Source organism: Pipra filicauda, unplaced genomic scaffold (assembly GCF_003945595.2).
Source record: "Pipra filicauda isolate LSUMZ 115617 unplaced genomic scaffold, ASM394559v2 scaffold85_size2586006_pilon, whole genome shotgun sequence".
In the NCBI taxonomy this organism is placed as follows: Eukaryota; Metazoa; Chordata; class Aves; order Passeriformes; family Pipridae; genus Pipra; species Pipra filicauda.
Window position 1 is genome coordinate 1,119,548 of NW_024105042.1, and position 23,363 is coordinate 1,142,910.

Here is a 23,363-nt window from a genome sequence, read left to right on the forward strand (position 1 = left end):
GATACAGGCTGGAAACCTCCTGATGGGAGGATGGAGCTGGAAGGAGTGCCTTTCCTCCTGGATACAAGCATCTGATTCCATGTGCTATTTGTCCCTCACAACTTGTAGCAGTTTTATCATTTGCAAGTTTGGAAAAGTCACAGCCCCAACAGTATTTCTTGACAATGTGCCTGCACCACTTAAAAGCTACTGAGATTAAAAAAGACCAAAATAACCCCCTCTGTTGTCAAAGACCTCCATCAATGCTTTTAATAGCCTGCCAAATATTACATGTGATTAGTTGGTATAATCCACAGAATACCATCTGGTCCACAAGCGACGTGTCCGGAGATGGATGATTATTATCTGAATGAAAATCCTGGAGTAACGCTGGAGCATGTGGAGTGTAACACGGAGGCCCTGTAAACACTTGGAGTGCCCACCCAGCACTGAGCAACACACGTGCAGCCGCCGTGGCCGCCGGCCAAACCAGTCTACTTTCCCAGGGTTTGCTTTCATTCTCAATTAAATTAACAAAGCTCCTCAGGCAGAGTTGTACTTACAAAAATAAGGTTCCAGTCCCAGCCTCCCTTCTTAGGGTTCTGGGTCGTGTTTGTCCTGCAGGATGTGTTGTCCCTCCTTCCAGTGCAGTCTTGTGTCGTGGTTTGGTCCATCTACAAGGCCCTTTGGGACAGCTCTGCAGGTCCCCTGGGATCCTCCTTCTGGCATGGGCTTTTTGAACTCAGATGATACCCAAATTCCCCTTTCATTTTTAAAGGGAGAACGTTGTCCATGCTGCATGTTGGGGCAGGGATTGGAAGGAGCTGTCATGGGTTTGAATGTGCAGCAAAGGTGTCTGTGTTGTGTGGTTGTGCTAATGATGGGATGTCTCATTAAAACAGCTTTTCTGATGGACTTTGCCTCCCCTGCCTAGAAATAAATCTACAGAGAAAAACCAGTCTCTGAGATGCCGTTGCAGTAGGCACTGGTAAGGACAGATTGTTGCAAGCCTAGGTTTGTTCTTACATTGTATTCTAGCATGTAAATACTTTCCTTCCTGCATTGCAAGCCCAACTGAGCAACCAATGCTTGAAGTCTGTCCTTCCTATACGTGGAACACCTTTGCTGTCCCTACGTGCCAGATGAGCATCCTGGGGAGATGCCGGCATGGCACCCGAGGCAGGGCAGTGCCTGAGCTGAAGGGTCCATGCTGGGGCTGGCAGCTGGGGCTGGCAGCTGGCTCTGAACTGTTGGAAACCGCCTGTCCTGCTTGCTTACCTCCCTGGAGGCCTGGAACAAGGTATCTGTTACATGTGCAGCTCTTTCTGCCTGCTCAGGTGGTGGGATTTGTTGTCTATACTCCTTTCTAAATCCGTCCAAAGACGAGATACGCATGTGTTTGGAACCAGATACTCAGGCAAAACATCTCGGGGTTTGGAGGTAGGGAGAGAGGGAGAAAAGAAGACAAAGCAGTCTCCTCCCAGCATGGAGTTAAAACCTGTGGTTGTGTTGTGCTTGGCACAGTTTCTTCATTGTACTGAGCTGGGCAGTTGCTCACCCCTTCTCCCCAGAGCTACAAGAAGTGTCCAATGGAGATGAGGAGATACCATTTCAGATGGACTTTCTGAAGTAAAATGTGCCATTGTGTTCAGAGCTATTGTTTCTGTTTTCAATATTGAGGTTACTCATGGTTTCCAGGGGACAATATATCAAGCAGAGCTAACAGGCTGTAGAGAAGATGTAGATTATGAAAACAGGATTAAGTTTCATACATTTGGAGCTAAAATCTCATCTCTGTCATAGCAGTGTAAGCAGGGGAGAGTCTTGCAGACTTGCAAAACTCTACCAATTTAAGTAAGGGCGTGTTTTTAACACGGTTTAGTTTAAACTATGGTCACCACTGTGTGAGCAACAGATGACTCTCTAAGGATATATTCTATGGGTGCAGGTTCAATGGCCATCCAGTGTATAAATCAGGTTTCAGAGCACGTGCCAGACTTTGCACTGGTTCAAACAAAATCAGTTTACAAAGATGGGATCTGGCTGGCTGAGTAGTCCCTGCCTAAAACACTGATGAAATAAACTCTTACCTTTTTATGAGAGAGGAGTAAGGAAAGACAGAAGAGGGCACTGCATGACAGATGTGGTTTTCCAGCCCTTAACACCCCCCTTACTTTTGGGGGCTGCCTGAACCCAGGAGGAGTCATGCTGGCACACAAGGGGATCTTTAAATGAAGAACCCTCAAGATTCCATCTTGTTGTGGAGCACATCAGGAGTTTTGTTCCCTGGATAATCTGAACAAAACAGAGGCAAAACCAAACCATCTTATACATCATGCTGACAATATGTGGTGTTTTGTTTTTGTGAACAGCAAGGGTGCAATTAATAGCAGCACCCTGCTAATGGCCTTATGCTGCTTTTAGGATGCTCCCTCCAGCACCCTGCTTGCAGCTCCAATGCAGTGTTTGACACTGCTGCCAAGTGTTTCTGAAGGATGAGAGGGTTTGAAGCCCCACAGCCTCCCACCAACCCATCCAGCCTTTGTGCTGGGCTGAGCTGCTCCTGCTTGCTCCAGTTCAGGGCAGAATTTAGGTACTTGCAGCCTTTGCAATGTGAGGCCTTTGGAGTGGCTCAGTAAGGTTAGTCCATGCATAAACCCTAAAATCTCACTATGGCTACGCTGTATTTCAGTCATTGGCTTGAAAGGCTTGAAATTTAAAGAAAGATGGAAGGTAAATATTTTTTAAAATTCCTGGGTGATGTAGGGAGTGGTGATGAATGGAAGTGACCTTGGTGCTTTGCTCCCTTTCAGTGAAGCTCTTGGAGCTGCCGTTGTGCTTAAAACTGGAACTTCTGCTCTGACAGTGCTGTCAGATGCAGTTCTGTTGCTGTCTGAAGGCCAGAGCTTAGTCCCACTCCCCTTGGTGTCCAAGGCAATTGGCATTATTGGTGCAGTGTCTGTCACTGGAGCATGTTGGTCTCTTGATGCTTATGTGCAGTCTGAAGGAACACGTAAAGCCTGTGGTTTTTGTATGGGTAAAAAGTTGTGGGATGTAAGGAAAGATGCTCTTCTGTTGATGTTAGCTCTTCTTCCCAGTCAGGATTTTTACTGTGACCTGCAGTGAGCCTTTTAGGACATGGCCAGGTCGTACAGCCTGAGCACCTGGGCTGGCTCTGGATGTGCCAGCTCTGGCAAAAAAAATGGCAAAATGCTTGCACCCCATCACAAAATGATGAGCCTTTCTCAGAGGCTGAATGACCTGATGGGGCATGGCATCAACATGGCTCTGATATCTGTCTGCACGACCCTGCGGTGCCACATAACTGCAGCATTCATCTCTCTGTGCCCCTCTAAAACAGGCATTGTGGTATGGCCTTACTTCCCAGGGATGCTGTTGGGACAAATCCACTGTAGATACCAGAGCAACAGGGGACATATAATCACCATGGTCAGATGGAGAAGTATGAAGTAGCCTTTGTCCAAGCATCTTCCAGTGCGGTTAAGTTGGATGAGGCCAGTCTAATTAGCGCTGAGGAAAGAAAATGCTTCTGGCAGGAGACTTCAATAGCTGCTCTGTGAAAGGACAGTGTGGGCTTTCTAAGAAGCTCTTCAGAGATGCACCAAGTGCCTCTATCATCCCAGACCAGCACCTCCAAATGTTTTGGCAATCTGTGTTAGCCACAAATGTTGGGCTCGTTCTGTGGAGCCTTTAGAGAAAGCTGCATTTCTCTATGAAAAATACCAAATGTCTCAGCTGGGAAACAGCATTCCCTGTTTTGATGGATTTGTGTTGGGGAAAGATCCCCAGACTCTGCTCCCCACTTCTTTTCCCCTGGCTGTATTAGTTGGATACTGAGAGATTTGTAAGATTTCCAAGATTTCTGGTGGAAATTTTCAGACCTGAGAAAGGCCTTTTCCCTTTGGGGATTACACCATGCTGTAAATGTCTGTTCTCTTTATTTTATATGCATTTTCCTGCTTTTGTTTGACTTTCTCATGGGTCGCACTATATTTAATTCAGAACATATCCTATAATGCTGTAATTGTCAGGCCTGTCAGCCAGTTATACGGATGATTTTTGCTGTAATTTTTTTCCCCTTCAAAATAAAAGGAAAGCAGTTGCTGCTGCTTCTCAGGGATTGAGTTAATGCACTGCTCTTGCATGCTGTGGCATCATGTAACATCAGAAGAGAGCCAGTATCACTGACTGACTGATATAATTATTCCTGTTGCCTTGTGGAACCCGTTACTGCTTTAGGAAGAGATGAAGTTGCACCTCCTTCTGCTGTGGAAGATGTCAGTTATACATGTGAGTGACTAAACAGATGGGCTGTAATGTTCCATGTCCTCACCAAAAGATCTTCAAGTCTTTTGCAAAGTTTTGCTAGTTGATGTTATGCTCAGGAAGAGCTCTGCTCTGGCCAATTTTGAAGGGGTGGGAGTTAGGCAGACCTCCTGCTGTCTTGTGTCTGTGAGAGTGGATTGATTTGTTGTTCCTTTGAAAGGGTGAAACAGAGGAGGAATAAAAAGAAGGTCAGTGTGATGCCCATTCTAGAGGAAATTCTCTAACAGCTGTATCCTGAGAAGGGATCTGCCCCAAGGGCAGCAGGTTCAATCCCTGTCATGCCTGTCCTTCTGTCATTGATCTCAGCAGGTATGGTCCTGAACTGGAGTAGATCAGGTCCTTCCACTCACATCACAGATGTTCCGCTGATTAACCTTAGCAGAAAACCCATCCTGAAATCAAACCATTGAAGAAGTGATCTTTCTCTAGACCAGTAGATAGAAGGTGAATCTGTGGAGATGGGCTCTCATATTCTCCACTCTCTTGCTTGTTTTCACCTGCTGATATTTAACTGATGATACATTACTTAATAGCATGAGATCCATTTTCTGGAAAATGGCTTAAGTGAAAGACCCCCTTGAATGCTATGGTTAACCAGGGGAATATGCTACAGATGGACAAACCACAGATGAGAGGATATGCTGATCTGAAACCCCCTGATAATACTACTTCTATTTCTTTCTGTCCTGCTGGTTTTAGATGAGTACAGTTTCTCTGAATTCAGTCTCTGACTCCTGCTCTGAGGCATAAGGCTCAGAGCCTTTGATGCAGAGCAGGATCTCTTTTTAAATCTCATGCCACCTACCTGAGATCTGTCTCACATTTTACAGGTGTAAAAGCAGAGACAGGACCAGAGATTTATCCATGGGAAAACTCTGGCAGATGACAGAATTCAAATCAATTCTGGCCATCCTTTTCTTGCAGATCACATGGTTTATAATTCAAAATATAGCTGATGATGCTGTAACCATCACTTCTGTCAGTGAGCAGCACAGCTGGTTTTCAGCTTCAAAATGAAAGGAAATTGCTGCAGCTCCTCAGGGTTTTAATTAATAACTCCTATTCTGGTATCTTACTTTCCCTTCTCATTTAAACTTTCATCATCTGCCTTAGGGACTTTCAACCTTTTCTGATTTGCAGATGCCCTTAACCCCTCCAACTGAGGGTGTGAGTTCCATCATCACTAGTTTCAGATCCCTGTAGTATCTTTGCTTTTCTTCCAGTTTCTTTGGCAGACTCTTAAAGTATGCACACAACCCCATACATATACAGATGCCTCCTCTCCTCTTCCTCATCTCCCCTTGGCTGTGGCCCTTTCTTCCAGCTTAGGACTCTGAGCTCAGATCAGCCTTGTGAGAAGGGATCACCGGGAGCTGGGGTCACCATGTGCCTGACGCCTGACTGGCCGCATGTACTTTACTTTTCAAGTCCAGCAGTGGCTAAATTAAAGTTATTGTCAGCTTGCCTCATTTCAAATGAAAAATGCATTTTCTGATGAGCACTTGGAAAAAGAGAAGCTAATATGGCTTTCAGTAGAGGAAGAGTTGTAGTCTTGGGACCACTTGAGTGACCAAGAATAAAGTGGCAAACTCACTCGATTTTCTGGGGGCACCTTTCAAAAAAATCTGCTGCTCTTGGTTTCTTGATTTTCATTCGCTGTTTCTCTGGGACACAAGTAAATTAGACACTGGAAAGGCAGCAAGGCCTCAGCTCTCTCTGCAGAAGGTCAGAGTCCATCATTTTGCAATGGTGGATATTGTTTTGCTGGCCAAAGTAAGTGATTTGGGTGAAAGTCATCCTCAGGGTCTTTGTGTATTAAAATAAATCTCCCATGATTGCAGTGGTGACCTCCTGTGGAGCTTTGATTTTATCTGTGCGCATGGCAAACCTACATCTACTTGAAAAGGAACCAGAAAGGTATCCACTCTGTTAAGAGATTATGTGGGTGTCCTCATTTGCTCATTTTAAGAGGTATTGAGAACTTCACTCTTCTGACTGTAGGAGTTAAAACTGCTGCAAGGAAGGAAGGGGAGGAACTAACAGCCCAGCAGGGACCCAGCTAGAGTCTGTGGTGTAAGGCATACATGGAAGTCAGGTAACTGTCTCAGTGGATTAATTTCAGGGAGTTGGATTTGGCTACAAACTTCCAAAACCTCAAGACCAAATGAGGAACAAAGTTCCTGCTGGCAAATGCCACAGGGTCAAGCCACTGAGTAGTTTATATGTTGATGTCCCCTGCACTGGTTCGTTTGTAGCAGAGTAAAAGCCTCTGCTGCTAAAGAGAAGTCACCCTTAGTGTCAGGTGTTGTAAGTCCTTATATCTACGACATAAAGAAATGTTGTTTTATGGAAATTTAACCAAGATAAGTAAAATTTAATAAGTAAATAATTATCAAGGAGGTGCTTGGCTTCTTATCCTCAGAGATGCTACTCGTAGCATCCCAAAGGGTGGTTGTCACTCTTTGTTAAGATTTTTAACCAGGTGTTACCATTAGAAGGCTGACGGGGTGGAATCCTATTTTCACAGCAGAACTGATGTGAAGTGACCACAGGTGCCACCAGCTGGCAATTGCTGGACCCAAACACTTCTTATGAGCAGGAGCGTCCCTTTCTTCACAGCGTATTGGCGTTCTTGGGGAAGGTGGCCTGCAGCAGGAGGGATGAGAAGGAAGATGCACAGGGAAGTGGCTGAGTTGATCCCCTGAAATCTTCCTATTTCACTTGTGCAAGTCCAATAATGTCATGATTATGGGCAAATAGAAAGGAGTGGAGAGGGCCAGTGCTCTGAGTCTGCTCTAATTTAATAAGCAGCAACTCACGTGAGTAATTCCCTTGATTTTTAATTGATTAACTGCACCAATCATTTGCTGACCACTGTAAAAAAGTCATAATCTGGACCACAAGGTTTATAACAGGTCTTCTAAATGAGTTTAGTTCAGAAGCAAGAAGGAAGCTGCTTGGAGCAGAAGACAGGACTCCGTGCAGGACTTAGGTAGGAAAGCTGTTGGCAAACGCAGAGAAGCTCAAAGAGATAAAGCCTGGAGAGGTGATTTTCATGGTGAGTTATTTGTGGACAGGCATCTGTTGTGCCAGAAGCAGGAGTGGGATGTGTTTGTTCAGCCTCACTCCAGACATGCTGGCTGAACGTATGGGAAGCTCACTTCCCGGTTTCCATATACCCTCCCTGTTTCCAAACGGATCCTCCACCCTGTGATACAGGGACATGGTAACAGGTTTCTTTCCTGCTCTTCATACCAGTCATGCAATTGGAGGCTCCTCCGTGGTGAGATTCACATATTAACAGTTGTAAGCAGATGAACTGACCTCCTCCAGGTTTGCCAAAATGCATTTTCTTGCCTGCCCAAAGCCAGGTACAACCCTAATTCTGTCTTTTGGAACTCTGCATCCAGTCTTCTGTTTGCCTTCATGCTGGGATGGTTATACTCCAGGTGACAGAATTATTCTCATTCGGCAGACTTTGTCTCTAAGTTTACTGTCATATATCAAAGATGCGAGCAACAACTTGTGGAAACTGCCCATATCTAAGCAGAATAACCTAGGGCGTTAAGTGAAGGGTTTTTTTCATCAATCATATGTGTATTTGCAATAATAACAAGAATAATTTCCTTTAATGGAAAAACATTTGTCACAGACAAAAGAGTTCTGCAAATGCTCTGCAGAGATCTAATTAAGTGAACTGAAAATCTGTTTATTAGTCTTTGTGTTATAATCATAAGAACTAATCTGAGTGGACATTGGCTCAGGACCCCCATCACCTCTGGAGATTTGGGATATTTCATTCAGGTCCATTGATCTGTTTTTTGGGTTTTTTCCCCGAATCCATCTCTTCCTCGTCTTCCACTTTGAATCCTTCTCTGTGGGTGGGAGGATACAGAATCCTTTCCTAGGATTTTAGCTCTAAATTTCATTGGCTTTGAATGCCAGAATTGGGTGCAGGGAAGTGCTGAGGAAGGCTCTGTGCTTCTGATGCGTTTCATTTGGCTGTAACATCCTGAAGGGTTTCTAGCATGATAGAATTGAGGGGCAGCCATTGCATTCCAGTCTGTGTGGCAGGTTCTCCATGCTGTTCATACTCATCTGTATGGATGTTGCCATACCAGGAATGTTTTTTGAGGCATTTATGAGGACAGTTGGGCAGAGAGGCAAGGGCATTATTGCTGGGCTGCTGTTACATCCTTGCTCGGGTTCTTTTAGGTCTGTTGTGTTTCCCATGTCTTCCCAGAGATTCAGCCAGTAGTTTCCTCCTGAACGTCCTGTGCAGCTGCCCATCAACAGCCTGTCTCCCTGTGCAGCACAAATTCCAGACCCAACTCATTGGTCCAGAGACCAGTCTACAAGCCAGCAGCAAGTGGTCTGTGGTCAGGGATTTGGAGAGGGACCATCACACTGCTCCATGGATGCCCAACCTCACCCTTTTCCATGGGTGCCCAGCCTTGTGTGGATTTTTAAAGGGGCAGCAACTTTATGCCTCACCTTCAGTTTTGCACAAACATGTACATGTTTCCCACTGGGATGTTGCCTCATATGTTGAAGAAGATGAGAAATCTTCTATACTTCCTGGGGACTTTTCATTGGGACAGGCTGTGTCCCCATGAATTGTGTTGATGGCCTCCTTAGTGCCTCTGTCTCCCCCAGCTCCCTGCCATCCAGACCCTCCCAATGGGGGCGAGAGCTGGGGTGGAAAGTGTAGTCTAGGCAAGTTTAGCCAAACTCTTCCAGCTGCAGTTTATTGTATCTATTTTGCTGATATCCACCCTTTAGATAAATAGCACTCAGTTATACATGTTGTGAGTCTCTTGATGTGGTTAAAAAGGCTTGTATTAGCCAAGCTAATCTAACTCCAAGAATAACCATGGGAATTTGACTGTATCGGTTCCAGCTTGAATCAGTCACCCTGTAGTAAAGTGAGAATTGCCTTCCTGGCTAAAAGTGTAACAACAGTGAAACTTCAAGTCAGTTGGTGGGGATTCCCTCCCCCTCCTTTTTTTTTTTTTTTACCTTCTTTGAACAAAACTCCTGCCCGTGCCTGACCTCAGACACCCGGAGCTCTACCTACAAGAAAACAAAATTTCCCATTTTCAATAAAAAACATGTCTCTGTAGGCAGAAAAGTGAGTTAGCTAGCAATCCGCAAAGCTATGGTCTATTTATTTACCAGGCTGACTCCCTGATGGGGAAACATGTGGGATCTTTTAACTACTTCTCCTGCACAGATGTTTCTTCTGCTCCCGAGTTTGCTCTTGATCTTTGGTTTGCTGTGCCATATGGTGAAAACTCTGGAGATGTTCTGTGCGGTGCAAGAGGAAAAGGATTCTGTGTGCTTAAAACAAAAACAGTAAAAAATAATAATAAAAAAAAATTCTGGCTGCTTTTTCCCCAAGTTAGCAAAAAAATATTTTTAGAAGGAAATCTGTCGAGCTAGCAAAACCACTGTTAACTCGCACATCCTCGCTGTTGGACATATAGCACTGATGAGATTAAATGCTGGTTGATGAGCATCCCTCCGCCTCCCCCAGCTTTTGCTGCCACTTTGGGTGTTTCTGTTGACCTGTAGATCCAGTTCAGGTGAGGAGATAGGGGTTCTGCAAGGGCAAGTAAGATGACTGCTTGCTTTTCTTTCCTTACCTTCTTCAGAGGCCACAGGGGCTGTGGACTGTGCATTGAAAGACATCTCTCCTGGTCTGTTGGGAAGGAGCCCCAGGGCTGGGGGGAGCTTTGGAGTTACCCCTGTCCAAGGGAGCTGGGGCTTCTGTGTAGGGAGGGGGCATAGGGCATTGCATCATACATCTGACATGTGGGGGAAGTGAAATAGAATGTCAAAATTTGGGTTCTTATCTTGGTAGCACCATGTGCTAAATGAGAGCAAAAGATTGCAGAGGGTGAATAGGGGGGGCAGTTTTCAGGGCTGGAGTTGGTGTCTTTTGGGCAGGTCCATGAAAATGCCATTGTAGCAGGTGCATCTGCAGTCTGAGGTTGTGCCTGGCCTTTCAGCTGGTCCCTCAGTGGCACTAGTCCCTCCAGTCTCATCACCCAAAAAGATATTGTAGGGCTCATTTAGGAATGTCAGATCAGTATGCAGCTTTCCTAGGTTTGTTTCCCTAGGAAGACACTGGTAGTCAGCTGTCTGCTCCAGCATGCACACTAGGTAATAGCCATCAATATCCCTTTGAGCTCCTCAGGTTGAAAGCTGGCTGCAGCTCTGCAGTAAAACAGGATCCTGAGCCTGGACAGCTCTTAGGGGTACGTTAGAAACAGGTGGTTGTGGTGGGCTGGATTTGGAAGGTGGTAGTGCAAGATCTTAGCTGATGTGGGCGAAACTCTGGCTCAGGTGCTCCATAACCATGTGCTGAAGGGTGCTTGTCATGGGCTGAGAGCACACTCACCTTGAGCTGTGCTTTCTGGCCATTCGTGGGGCTGCTGTTCTCTGGGATGCTCTGCTCTCTGAGGCCTCCCTCCCTGCTATCTTTTCTCTGTTGCTGTCCTCCATGTAGGGACTGCAGTGGAAGATATTCCTCAAAACTCCATCTCTGTCTCCCTGGGAAAACAGGAGCGCTCTTTCATGCTGGACCAAGGCAATGGGCAGTGTCTTGCCAGAAGAGCAGAGCAGGTGTTTTATTGAATACACTTTAATCTGGTTGCTTGAACAGTATTTTTAGTCGGGCGGGTGGTCTGTCACATGGTCAGGTAAAACCTGTGTCTCCACCAGCACAGGCAGTCTGTGGATAGAGTCAAGGCATGTGTTTTGTAACAAAGAATGGGAGCCTAATTTTAGAACAGCAGCAAGGCCAGGCTCAGATGTCAGCCTGGGCCCTGTCCCAGCTCCTCTGTGCTGCCAAAAACTTGCCCTCCCTTTCTTGGAGTGAACTGTTTCATACCTTTTTATGTATAGGCTCCCCTGCAATGAGGCAGAGTAATTCCTGCAGTCGCTTTTGTTTTAAACCACACACAAACCAAGAGTTCTCCTCATCCCTAGGCAACCAGTCCATGTTTTCCCCCTAAGATGTTTGTTGTGCTTCCTTTGCAGATGCAGCTTCTGGACAAGTTCCCTATTGAAGGAGGCCAGAAAGACCCCAAGCAAAGAATCATTCCTTTTCTACCAGGTAATGCTGTGGGGAAAGCCCTAAATAAGATGGGTGAGAGCAGTTGGTGACTGCAGTTCCCCAGCTACTGTCTCTAGTGCTTTTTGTGACCACTCTTATAAATGCCTTTTCCCTGGGAGCTCACACATCCAGTCTTGTGATACCAGACCTCCACCTCCTCCTAAAATAACTGGAACGGCGTTTGGGGCTCCCAGGAGATCTTACATCAGCTGTTCAGATTCAGGTTGGCTTGTGCCCTGCCCCACAAAGGGATTTGATGTCTTCTGGGAGGCTGTGTCTGTGGGGCGCCAACAGGCAGCCCAAGCTCGGGCCACTAATTGGGAGGCCACTGAAGACCAGAGTCAGTCTTTGTCATTTCTGGATTCTGTGGCTCTGCAGACACTGTTATTGTGTAATAAGGAATGAATAATTAGAGTTGCCACTGGGTTATAAAGGAAACTGAAGGAAGGTTAAATGCAAATAGGGATTTCTGCAATGCTGGCCAAAAAGATAAGTAAATATCTTTTTGGGCTGAGCCACTGTCCCTTTGACAGCTTTCGGAGAGGGCCTGGACATGCTGGATATCCTGTCCTCAGGGTAACAGCACACACTTCTACACAGCTTCTTCCAGCAGTGGCTGCAGGGATAGCATGGGGAGAGGAGCCAGACCACAGCGTGCTCTTGGAAGTGCACGCTCTGGCCAGCTCTCCATTGTCTGACTGCACGATTCTGGCTGTTGGCTTAAAGTTTGGCTTGCTGCACTGCCTGCCAGGATACATGGAGTATTTTCAGCCTGTTAAAAGGTCTATTCTGTCTTTAGCTATAAAACAGCTCTTCCCTTAAGGTCTGTGAAGAGAAGCTGGGATAAAAGGGCTTAGTCCTCTCCAGGAGCATGCTGCGGTCCCCAGTGCTGTTTGCAGGCAAAGCAGCTGCTCCAGATGTGTGGTGAGCACAGCTCCAGGACTAGTAGGGAAGCAGGGACTTGGAAACCAGCAGCACAAATACATGACAGAAGCATCGTAGCTGCAGCAGGGCAGAACAGCCTCCTGGCAGCCTCCATCGACCTCGTGGAAGGCAGTCCCAGGATCTGGGTTTCCTCTCTGCAGTGTTCTCTGCATCTAGACCCTCTACAGCCAGGGGAAGGTGGTGTTGCCCTCCATTTCCAACCTGGGATGAGGAGAGTATTCCAAGAGTAGACTCTCTTTCCAACTGTGTCACCAATAAACTCATAGACAAGTCATTTTGTGAAACCTCTGTGTGATAAGAATGGATACTGCTGCCCTGCCTTTCTTACTGGAAAGCATTTTGAGATCCATGAAAGCACTGTAAAGGAGTGCAGATGGCTTCATGCAAGGTGCTGTAGCAAAATCTCTGTCTGCAGGTAGCAGTTATTCCCCAGTATTGACTGCCAGTGGCCCATTTGTTTTATTATATTCTAGAAAAATGTTGGCTGACCGCAGGTGACTGTCTGCTGCTCAGTCTTTGTGCAGATCTGAGTGATGGGTGTCCTCATATACGTGTGCGTGATATTTGGGGAGGGTGAGATAAACCCCATATGTCCATTACAACACTTCCTACCCTTCCCACCCTCCAGGAACATGAGGGAGATGGTACTGCCACATGTCCTTGAGGGGAAGAGTTATATCTGGAAATCATTTGGGTTGACTTACTGTCCCAAAGAAAGAGAAGCTGCCAGAACAGAATAGACCTCAGCTGTGTTTAATTTAAAATTTCTGTGATATATGTTCTACTTTTGATATCGAATCTCTGCCTCTTTCTTGTTGAACTGCAGAGCAGCCCTTGTTGCTTTACCCGGGAACAAGGTGACTCAGCTAAATGTCAAACAATGTCAAACTCCGTTAAATAAACTAGCTGCCATAATTAGAATACGTATGGCACTTCTGCAGCTGGAGACGTGGATTACGGAAACGAATACCTACCCATAAACTCCCTTAATTAAAAAACGGCAGGGCAGATGTTTGTACTTAAATCCTACTTTATGAAGATGTTATGGTCTTGCTTGCTGGTTATGGGCCTGATTCAGCCAAGCTGGAGTGACTCTGCATGCTGGGTTCTCAGTGCCAGGGGTTTGCCTGGTTTAGGAAGTTGACATAGGCCATCCTGTGACTCCTGTTTGTCACCAATGCCATGGTGCTCTCCTGAAATAATAGTTAGTGTTTAACTGTGTTGGAAACATTTTACCTATAAAACCAAGAAAAGTGTAATGGAGTTCAGAGCCTTGCTCCCCAAGGAGAGACCATACTGGGTTCAACAGCAGGGAAGTACAGTTTTTCTTTTCTCTAGACACCTTTATCTTGTTTTTATCAATTTCTTTCTTCATATATATTTACCCCTACTTCCCTCTTACACAAGTAAGAACTCTATTGCTTTCATTGCCATGAAGAGGTGCAAGGAAATGATAAGCAGTGCCAGGTAGTCCTGTAAAAGATGTCCTGTGGACAATTTTGTAGTTTTGTTTCACTTTTTGAAACTCACTTCCATGCCTTCAATTTTTATGTGATTTTTTTTTTAACCGTACTAAGAGGGCAAAACTGATATTTTTGTCTCCTTTCCTTATTTTATCTTCTGCCTATGAGTTTTTTCTTTCTTCTCTCTGATTTCCCATTTCACTGGAAAAGTCTGCATCAGGAGAGGTTGGGCAGAGGAAAACCACATAAAAAACCCTGTTTATGGCGTGGTCAGAGAGGATTTTGATAGCTCGTGGTATGAATTTTTTTTTTTTTTTTTGGAGAGAGACTATTGAAGAGTTAATTAATGAAAGAATTTCAGCTGGAAGAAGACTGGTCTACTGAGCTTCTGGAGAGCACAGTGGCAATTCAAGTGGCAGAGACAGGGTAATACAGCTCTGAGATTAACAGTTTTGCAGTGGTTGACCCAGGACTCCAGGGCTTGCATTGTTTTTCATTTCTCTTGGCACTAAGTGGGAGAGCCATCTGGAGACAAAGCTGAAGTTGGAGGGATGTCAGCTCTTCTTGCTCCACTGTGCCTTCCAAAGTGCAGCCCTGGGGAAAATGCACTGCATGGCCTGAAATCATCATGTCATGCTGGGCTGCAGACCCTTGCCTTGGAGAGAGGCTTGGGCTTTCCATGTCATGGAGGGCTGGGCATTGATGATGGCAGCCCCTTGCACTTCCCATCCAGATTCCAGCTTGATTCCTGCCTGGATTTCAAGCTACTTTTGACTCCCAGTGGACAAACAGGAGTTTTTTGCATGGGATGTGCTGGAAGGAGAAAATCCTTGCTGGGTGCTCGCTCTGCAGTTTCCCTGCTGCCTGGAGAGGGAGACATCTTGCTCGAGGATACTGCTTTGTGTACCTGGTTTTCCTTACCCTTGGGAAGCTAAGTCCTATCCAGGGGGACCAGAGGGGTCAGTGCAGGCTAACCTCCCATCTTGGTCAGGCAGCTGCAGGAGCAACATCCCAGCCTGGCTCCAGTCCCTGCCTCCAGTGCTTGGGAGTCTCTGAGAGAGAGGCACCTTCTCTCTTCCTTTCTTTCCCACTCAGGTTTTCCTCCTCCCTTGATTAGGGCAAAGAAAGAGGAAGCAATCTGTTTTGGGGCATATGCTGCCAGCAGAGCTTGGTGGCTGCATGCCAGGGCACTGGAAGGGATGCCAGCATGGTGGATGTCATCCAGCCACTGCCTGGCCCCACTGTGCCCCAATGACCTGCTTTCCGACCTGCTTTCCCCCTGAGAAGAGAAACACTTTGGCACCATCTTAGAGGGGTCTCTGGGACTTTCTCTGTCCTTGGCCCCGAGGCAACAGGAGCATACAGTGTGCCTGCTGAGGTGTTATAAGTTCAGGCAGCAAATACAGGACAACAGAGATCCCTGCATATAGTGCGAGTTCAGCCCTGTTTTTTGCTCCAGAGCTGTGTCACTTTGCTCCTGCCGGCAACAGTGGGTGGGAGTGGGGTGAGCAGATCCCCACTGGGAGAGCTTTGCCTGACTGCTTAATCTCTGGGCAAGGCTCCCAGTTTCCCAGAGAAGTCCCAGTCTCTCCCAGCCTGAAGTTTGCTGGGGGCTGTTCCTCCAGCAAAGAGGCAGCTGGGAGAGTGAGCCCCAGCCGAGCCTGGTGCCATGTGTGAGTCAGGAGGGCTGCGGGAAGGGAGAGGTTTAGTCGGAGAGGGCGCGGGCAGCCAACCCAGCACCGCCCAGATACCTGGGGCAGGTGAGGGGTGCCGGCAGGCAGGAGCCTCCCCATTTTGCACAATGCAGGAGGATGGGGAATAACCTCTCGCCAATGCCGGCTGGGACTTTGTTCGCCTCTGTTTCTGCCACTCGCGGGCTGCAGTGGGGAAGGAGATCTGCCGATGAACTGCATCCCAGGTGCTTATGTCTGCTTTTTGGTTTTGGTTTGGTATGTTGGGTTTGTTTTTTTTCCCCTCCCCTTTCCCGTGCTGTGTTTTGGGAAAGAGGAAGCTGAGGAAAAAGGCTTCAGTAGGTTGTTTTTCAGTAGGTTTTTGTCCATGGTGATGAGAGCAGGTTCTTTTTCCTCCCAGTGGTGTATATTCCAGCTTTGCTCTTTTTGTTTTGCTCTGGGCTGGAGGAGAAATTGTTTTGTTCAGAGATCGTGTGCTGAAGCAGAGATAATGGATATATCCTAACACAGCCAGCACTGCAGTGACCTTCAGATCCAGCCATTCATGTTCCACCTGTGTAAATTGAGACCCGGATCAGCAAAATTAGGATGTGGCCGTGTGTAATTTTGTCAAAGGTGCTGCATTTCAGCTGTGGTCAGTGCATGGAAAGCATTTTTGACATTTATTCTGCCAACCTTGGAAGAAAGGGGGACAGTGACTCTAAGGCGCACACTGGCTGAGGAGGACTCCTAGAAATTTCAAAGACATTCTTACTGCAGGCAGTGTTCTCCTTTGGAGAGGTGGTTGCTAGCAGGGCATTTAAAAGGAAATGCATTCCCTGTCCTAATTCTTAGCTGGATTTTATGTGCAAATTTCAGATTTATTTTTAATTTTTGATTATTCTGTCCTGCATCACTCTGAGCCAGAGCTTATGATTAAAAGTTAAATGATTTTAACTTTTATTTGGAGTCATTTTGAGTTCCTGACTTATACAGAAATGAACAGTATTTTAGCAGTTCAGAGCCAGTCAAAAAGTAGCTTAAAGATTAAAAAAGCCCAGGAGAGATTAGATAAAATTTTCTTTATCAAGTCACATCTTACTTTTTAGATTAAAATATGAATTAAAGTCTTTATAACAGTGTTCTTTTAACATGCAGGGGTAGTCTTACAGGTATCATAGGTACACACACACATAAAGCAGAGTCTCAGATGTCTGGTTTGCTGAGCCTTACCTGTGCAACACTAATAACTAAGATATTCTGCTGTACTTTCCTTGAATATGAGGCAGCAAGCTCTCAGATGGAGGAGGAGGGTCTCTGCCCCCATCCGCTTCCACCAACTTGCAGTAAGGCAGCATGGCAGTCCCCTGTCCCCATCTCAGAGGAGCTGCCAGGGGGTGGAGAGGTGACCCATGGCACTGCAGCTTGAGATCCTAGGGGCTTGAACGGCTATGGAAAACTTTTTTGGGGCCACTCCATAATGCAATATAATTTCATTTTAATCCACATATTTTAAGTTTTCCTGCCTGTTCTCTGAAAGGGGAGAGTGCTTCCAGGTTTAATGCAAACTTACATGTGAGTGTGTTAGCAAGACAGCTAACAGGTCCTTGGCTTCTTTCCACTCCATCTTACTTAGGACTTGGGTGATGCCAAGCTTCTGGTGAGCTGCTCTTCAGCAGCTCCTATTGTTTGAGTTAGAGGTTTCTATTGTTTCTGTCTATTTTCTGCCTTGCTAGGAGAGCTATTGTGGAAAATTCATCTCCTGTCTCTCACAAGAGGAGAATGGATTTCCTGTCGGCTCCGGGGCTTGAAGGGAAAGCAGGGGCTGCCGGGAGGAAGTGGCTGTTCCTCAGCCAGGCAGCGGGAGGATTGATGATTTTGAGGGGAACAGGCGTATTCTTTTCTTTAGGCTCCATGGAGATATTTTTAGGGTTTAAGTCTTTTCTAGTTAAAAGGCAAGTCGTCAAGTATGAGGTCATAGGATGCCCTTAGGCTGCTTCCTATTGAAGAAGCTGTGGAAAAGGCACAGCTTTCAGAGCTGCCTGCTGAGGAGGGGCCTGTCATGAACCTCATGTAGGGGATTGCAGGGGGCTTCTGGCTTTCCATGCTGAGCCTGTTTCACAAGCATCATTAGGTCTTCGGGCATTAATAGGGCATGAGCCAAGGTCCTGACTCAATTACAAAAGGAAGAGAAAGCGAAAAAAAACCAACAACAGTGCTGGCATCTGCACAAGTACCTGGTCTTGTTCTCCTCTTTCAGTCTCTTCTGAGTCCTTTCTCAGCACACAGATCCAAAATCCACCAGCTGGCAGCTGTAATGAGGGGCTAGAACAGAAAAAACCTACAGAATGTTTTTTTGGCACTTGTAGCCACTCCTCTCACACAGGTTAAGAACTGGTATTTTGCTCAACCAGAAACCACCTCTGGGCAGAAATCAGCATATGCAGATCATGATGTGCCTCTCATTAGACCATTTGAGTCTCCTGATAAGAATTTTGTAATGATCAAGCCACAGTTTCAAGGGAAAACAAAGAATGGAAATGGATTTTGGTTTGAGTTTGCTTAAAGCGAGCTAGTGGGTTTTATTATTTTTTTTTTTTTCAGTGTTGGATGTTAGACTAAAAGGCCAGGACACGTTTTCAGTGCAGTCTAGCTGCTTGGACTCCTCGGGGAAATACACAGACATTTTTACTCAGAAATTAGTTGGATTTTGACTCTTGTTTTTAAAGGCAATAAATAAACACGATTATAGACTTGAAAAGCAGTTTGAGCTGCATTGGGCTCGTCGTTTCCTCAGGCAGCCATTCCAGATGAGTGTGCCCTCTACTACTATAATTACTTTTTAAAAATAACTCTCCAAGTCTGTAATCTAAAGTGGGTGGTATGTAGCAAGTCTGAGAGCATTCTGTATTCAACCACAGACTGGGGAGAGGGTTTGCTTGTCTTCATCTCTGGTTTAAAATCTGACTTTTTCCCACAATCCATTAACAAATGGCCCATGCAATGAAAGTGCTTTTTAACCCAGGAGTCAAGCTTGCCAGGGACTCAGATGGCTTTGCAGCCCCACAGGCTCTAGATATTCCCTCTGGATATTACTTATCTGCCTGATCTTGTCTTTGTTGTATTTGAATGTAAGCTGCCTGGGCAATTGAGGAGAGCAGAGCCCAGCTGAGATTCACAGCTAAGTAATAGTTGGACCTCTGTATGAATCTATTTTCTGCTCACTTTGCCTTTTGGCTTGGCCAGCTGATTTATTTATATACTCACATGCTTAAAATAGGTTGTGATTATTTTTTTCCTGTGGATTGGAAACAATGAACCTGGGAATTTGCTGCTTGATGGCAAGTGATTTATCCTACTTTTCTCTACCTATTAAGTTTTTCAGGTGCTGATGTTCTTTAGTGTGGTGTGTTTGCAGACCTCCCTGCTCCACAATACAGCTTTTTTCAGGCTCTCATGAACACCTTTGTTGTTACACATAAGGGGATCTTTATACTCGGTAGCTGAGTGAGGGGATAGTGCAGGCAGGGATTTGTCAAACTGAATCTATTTTCACTATAATGAAATAACCCATGGCAGTGTCTACTCCCCTGTGGGTTGGGTTTTTTAGAGTATAGTCCTGTTTGATGGGAAAGCTGAGGTAGAGAGAGGGAAATAACGTGAGAATTAGAAAGAGGAAACCAAGGGTAGGTAGATGAGGAAAGGAAAGTAAGTCCTAGAAGTGGGAAATTCAATCCTCTTGAGCTTCTCTCATTCAGAGAGGTGCTAATACAGGCCCCAGGCTTGTACTCAGGATTGAGGTAATTAATGTTTGCCCTCAAATTTCCGTGGGTCTGAAGTTAAGCACTTTCACCATGTCGTTTTTTTATCAGGGTTTTGCCACCTCTAAATAAAGAGCAGAAAATTATGTCCCTTCTGCTTTTACATCCTGAGCATTGGCAAGTTCAGACTTGCAGGTTCCTTCTCATAGTCAGGGCTCTGAACAGCAAAGGGCTGACCTAGAATAAGCAAAACATTTGCAAGCTGGTTTGCACTTGATGGGGTTTTACTGGAGGTGTTACGCTGGTGGGCAGATGTTTTTTCACTGAGTTCACTGTTAGATGTGATTGCCACCAAATTCTTCCAGCTCTTCTCACCAAATGCAGGCTAGGTTGGTACACTCTGAGGCAGGGAGTAAAACCATCAGACGGTAGTACAGGGTAAAGGCATTTGTGCCTATTCCCACTGGGCAGTGTCGTCACTGCTGGTCTATTTAAATGATTAGATGCAGACAGCAGAAGGGAAAATATTCCTGTCTTAGTCCCACCTCCTACAAAACACAGCACATGCAGATTTCTGTGTTTAGCAGATTTCCGCTTGGGAAGAGAAGTCTCCTGTAGATAATAATCCTTTTAGCAACATCTTCAGTGAACGAAGCTTTGTCCGAAGAACAAAGAAAAAGTCGCAAGCTTGAAATATGCCTGAATTTCCTGAGTGCACTCGCCGCTGTGTGCAGGCAGGAAGCTGTGTTAGTCTGGTTTGGATATTTGCTCTGAAGTGGCATAAACAGAGTGTCGGGTCTCCTGGGATCCTGATCTGACCCATGGTCCAGGGAATAGGGGTTCCTCTGAGCTGCAGCTGCGGGAAGGACTGCCATAGTCATGCAGTGCTGTGGCCATGTCCCTGACTGTCCCATCTCCCCTCTGGCCATATCCTCTGAAGATTCCGAGTACATGCAAGAGGCAGCAGCAGAGGTGAGTGGTGCAGCCACTGTAGACCCAGCACACGTGAGTGTTAAGCTGCCAGCCAGCAGGGAACTCATTTCCTGCACAGTTATGGAAACAGCTGATCTGTGACATTTTAAGAAGGGGAGAAAATACAGGGCAGGGGAAGGAAGGCCCCGGTTATGTAAATATTTACTTTTGCACAATGTCTCAGCCATCCCCTTCTCCCAGGGTCTGGGAGAAGAAGGTCTTGCTTGCTGCTGGCTCTGGCACATGATGACAGGGGATGGGAGAACCACCAGTGGACTGCCCACAGCTGAAAGGAGTACACTGTCCACCAAGTGAAAGCCTCTCTGATGGGGTGTGATACTGACCTGCTTAACCCACCTGCTTCCTGCTGCATCACACAGTCAGTGATGTGCTGCTGGACCACCAAGAACTTGTTTGAACCACCTGCCTGGGCCTCCTTTTCCACTTCTTGCTCTTACTCTAACAAAGCCAAGCTAATGAGGTACCCCTTCTCCTTCCCAGAGAGCAGCCATAGAAAGGGTGTTGAGAAAATTAAGGCATGAAGCTTTCCAGAGTAGTGCTGCTGCAGGCAGTTGAGGTGTCCAGGATCTAAGGATTGCAGCATCTTGTGTGATGCCATCACCACATCACATGCCCCCACCAGCCAGGTCTGGAGCACACATGAACTACGTTGCAAGCAGGAGAGGCACTCACTAGACTTGATTGAAGAAGACACTTGGACACAAGTCAAAAAAAAGACCCTCAGAGACAGGAAAAGGCTTTTATTTTGGTCATGACATTGTTCAGCCTGATATAATACTGGTTTTCGATTTCTTTCCCTCAGCATAGACAAAAATGTTCTTTTTTTCCACCCCTGTCAAAGAGAGGTTGAATCAACTCTCTCTGGTCTTTAAATGCTGCTCAGTTGTCCTCTCATTAGCTCCCCTCAACTGTGGTGGTGGGTGCAGTGCCGCGCAGATGCCGTGTACGTTTGACGCGGTATCTGACCACCAGGGCAGCTCTGAGGTCCCTCCCAGGTGTACCCAGTGGGTGAAGGGAAGGCTGTGGTGCCTGAGGTCCAGTTAGTCTGTGTTTGTAGCCAGGACTGCACTGTGTGAACTGTGTTTCTGCAGTAGGGCAGCCCATGACGGTTGTGTCAACAAGGCGTGACAAGTATGTGAGGAAATGCAGTGAGTCCCAGTAATAGTAGCACCAGTCCACTGGTGGGTCTCAGTGTAGTCTGTTCTCCCAGTAATGCCTATGAAACCAGAAGAGTTGGAATCGGTGGGATTCAAAGATTTGTTTCATGCAGGTGCTTGATGCGGTAACAGAGGTAGCTCCAGCCTGTTCCCCTCCACCTCTTTCATCAAGGAAATACTGGCTAAGCTCACTCCCCAGAACATGCACCGTCACTCAGGGAATAAACACAAGGGATTTGTGTTGTGGGTTAATTCTGCTGCTGGAAATCAAACTCCCTTCGTGGTCAGATGACATCTTTCTTGGAAAGGGACCAAGGTTAAGAAGACAAGGAAGGCAGGTTAGTTAAAATATGTCAGAGTCTCTTGGGTGTAAGTAAAGACTATAAATAAAAGCCTTTTAACTTGGAAAAGAACTTTAGAGTGATATGATCAGGCTCAATTTAGTCCAAATATTGCTTTATGCCATTAAGCTGTTATCAAGTTTTGGTTCAACTGCAATAGTTTTATGGCTTCAGTGCAGTAGGAACAGTTGCAGCCTTTATGGAAGTAAAGCATTTCCCCCGAAAGGTTTGCAGGGAAGACTGCTGTATTGTGCAGGAAGCTGGGAGTGAAACTGCCTGGAAATGAATAGCTGGGAAGTTGACCTCTAAATCTTTTTTTTCCCCCCCTCCAGTCCAGTGTAACTACACAACCTGAGGATTTATATCATGAACAATGAAGGGATTTAAATGAGGTTTAGTTTTACATTCCTGTTAACGAATCCTCAAACTTAGTAATAAAAGCTGAACATTTTTACTTATTTCCTCTTAAGCTGCAAACATGTCTGATTCAGCAGTGTCTTGAGATGATTTGTCAGGATGAGAAAATAAGTCACATCCCTCTTCCTCTTGGGATTAATAGAGAACAAGAGTAACCCTGTACCCATAATATTATTTCAGTTGGGTTTGCATAATAGCCTGGAAATGGTTATACTCAATGCAGTGCTTTGTAATAATGATGTTTCATCCTTTGAAGTTGGGTTAATTCATGTCACAGATCTGCACAAAGAATAAAACACACACTGCCCTCCAGTTTTTCTTAACTAACCTTCATTTTCTGATCCAAGTTTTGCTACAGTCGATTAGAAGTGAGTGGATTTTAATGCTGTTTCTGCAGATATCCACCACCATCACAGCCAGGAAAGTCCTGTCTAACATTTGGTGTATTTACCTATGTCCCTATGTCAGTGTGGCTGTAGGTTTAGGAAGATCCTGGTGTTTCCAAGAAGTCTTGCTGTGGGCATACCTGTGCTCAAAATCTCTACAAAGCATGAGTAATCCTACCAAAATCATTGTAGCTGACCCTCTCCATGAGCCAAGGTTTTCCACACGCATCTGGATCCTTATTCCTGGCTTACAATAAAGAAAGTGAGAGAAATCAGGCCTCCCATAATTACTTACAATCTGTGAGCTAGGCACATATGTAAATATTTTCAGGGTCACAACTTAGCTCTTTATTTTTAATATACTTTGTTATTAGTAATAATTTTTGAAGAGATTGAAAATCCCACCCATAAGTTTCTGTAGTGTCAAACCTGCTCAGCCTTGACCTCTGCTCCCAGTGGTATCATTGGATTTACTGTTGACTTCAGCAGGAGCAGTCACAGCGGGTCTGAGTGCTTTTGAAAATCCTTTCCCTATGTTTTTCTGTATAAAACCCATCACTGTAGCTGCCAGATTATATGACACTAGGGTTTAAAATTACTTAAGAATGAAATCAAACTGTTAAGAAGGCTAAGTTGTAATAAAGCTAAGCAAAGTAAATTTGCTTTCTTTCTAAGGCAAAGCGACTTTCACAAGGTTTTAATTTTCTCTGGTCCAAGTGGAAAAACAATTGAGTTTGGTTCATTCTGCACATGCGTGTGTCAGTACTGCTCCAGCAAAGCCCTA

General features: G+C 45.7%; 1 protein-coding gene across 2 annotated transcripts in view; it reads left to right on the forward strand.

Moving 5' to 3' along the window:
• The window catches only part of SH3PXD2A (SH3 and PX domains 2A), a 246,803-nt gene that overhangs the window by 62,181 nt on the left and 161,259 nt on the right, over positions 1–23,363 (forward strand). For both annotated transcript variants that reach the window (XM_039390702.1, XM_027738618.2), the window contains exon 3: positions 11,371–11,446. In XM_039390702.1, coding sequence (XP_039246636.1) covers positions 11,371–11,446 — 76 coding nt within the window. The remainder of the gene's footprint in view (positions 1–11,370; positions 11,447–23,363) is intronic.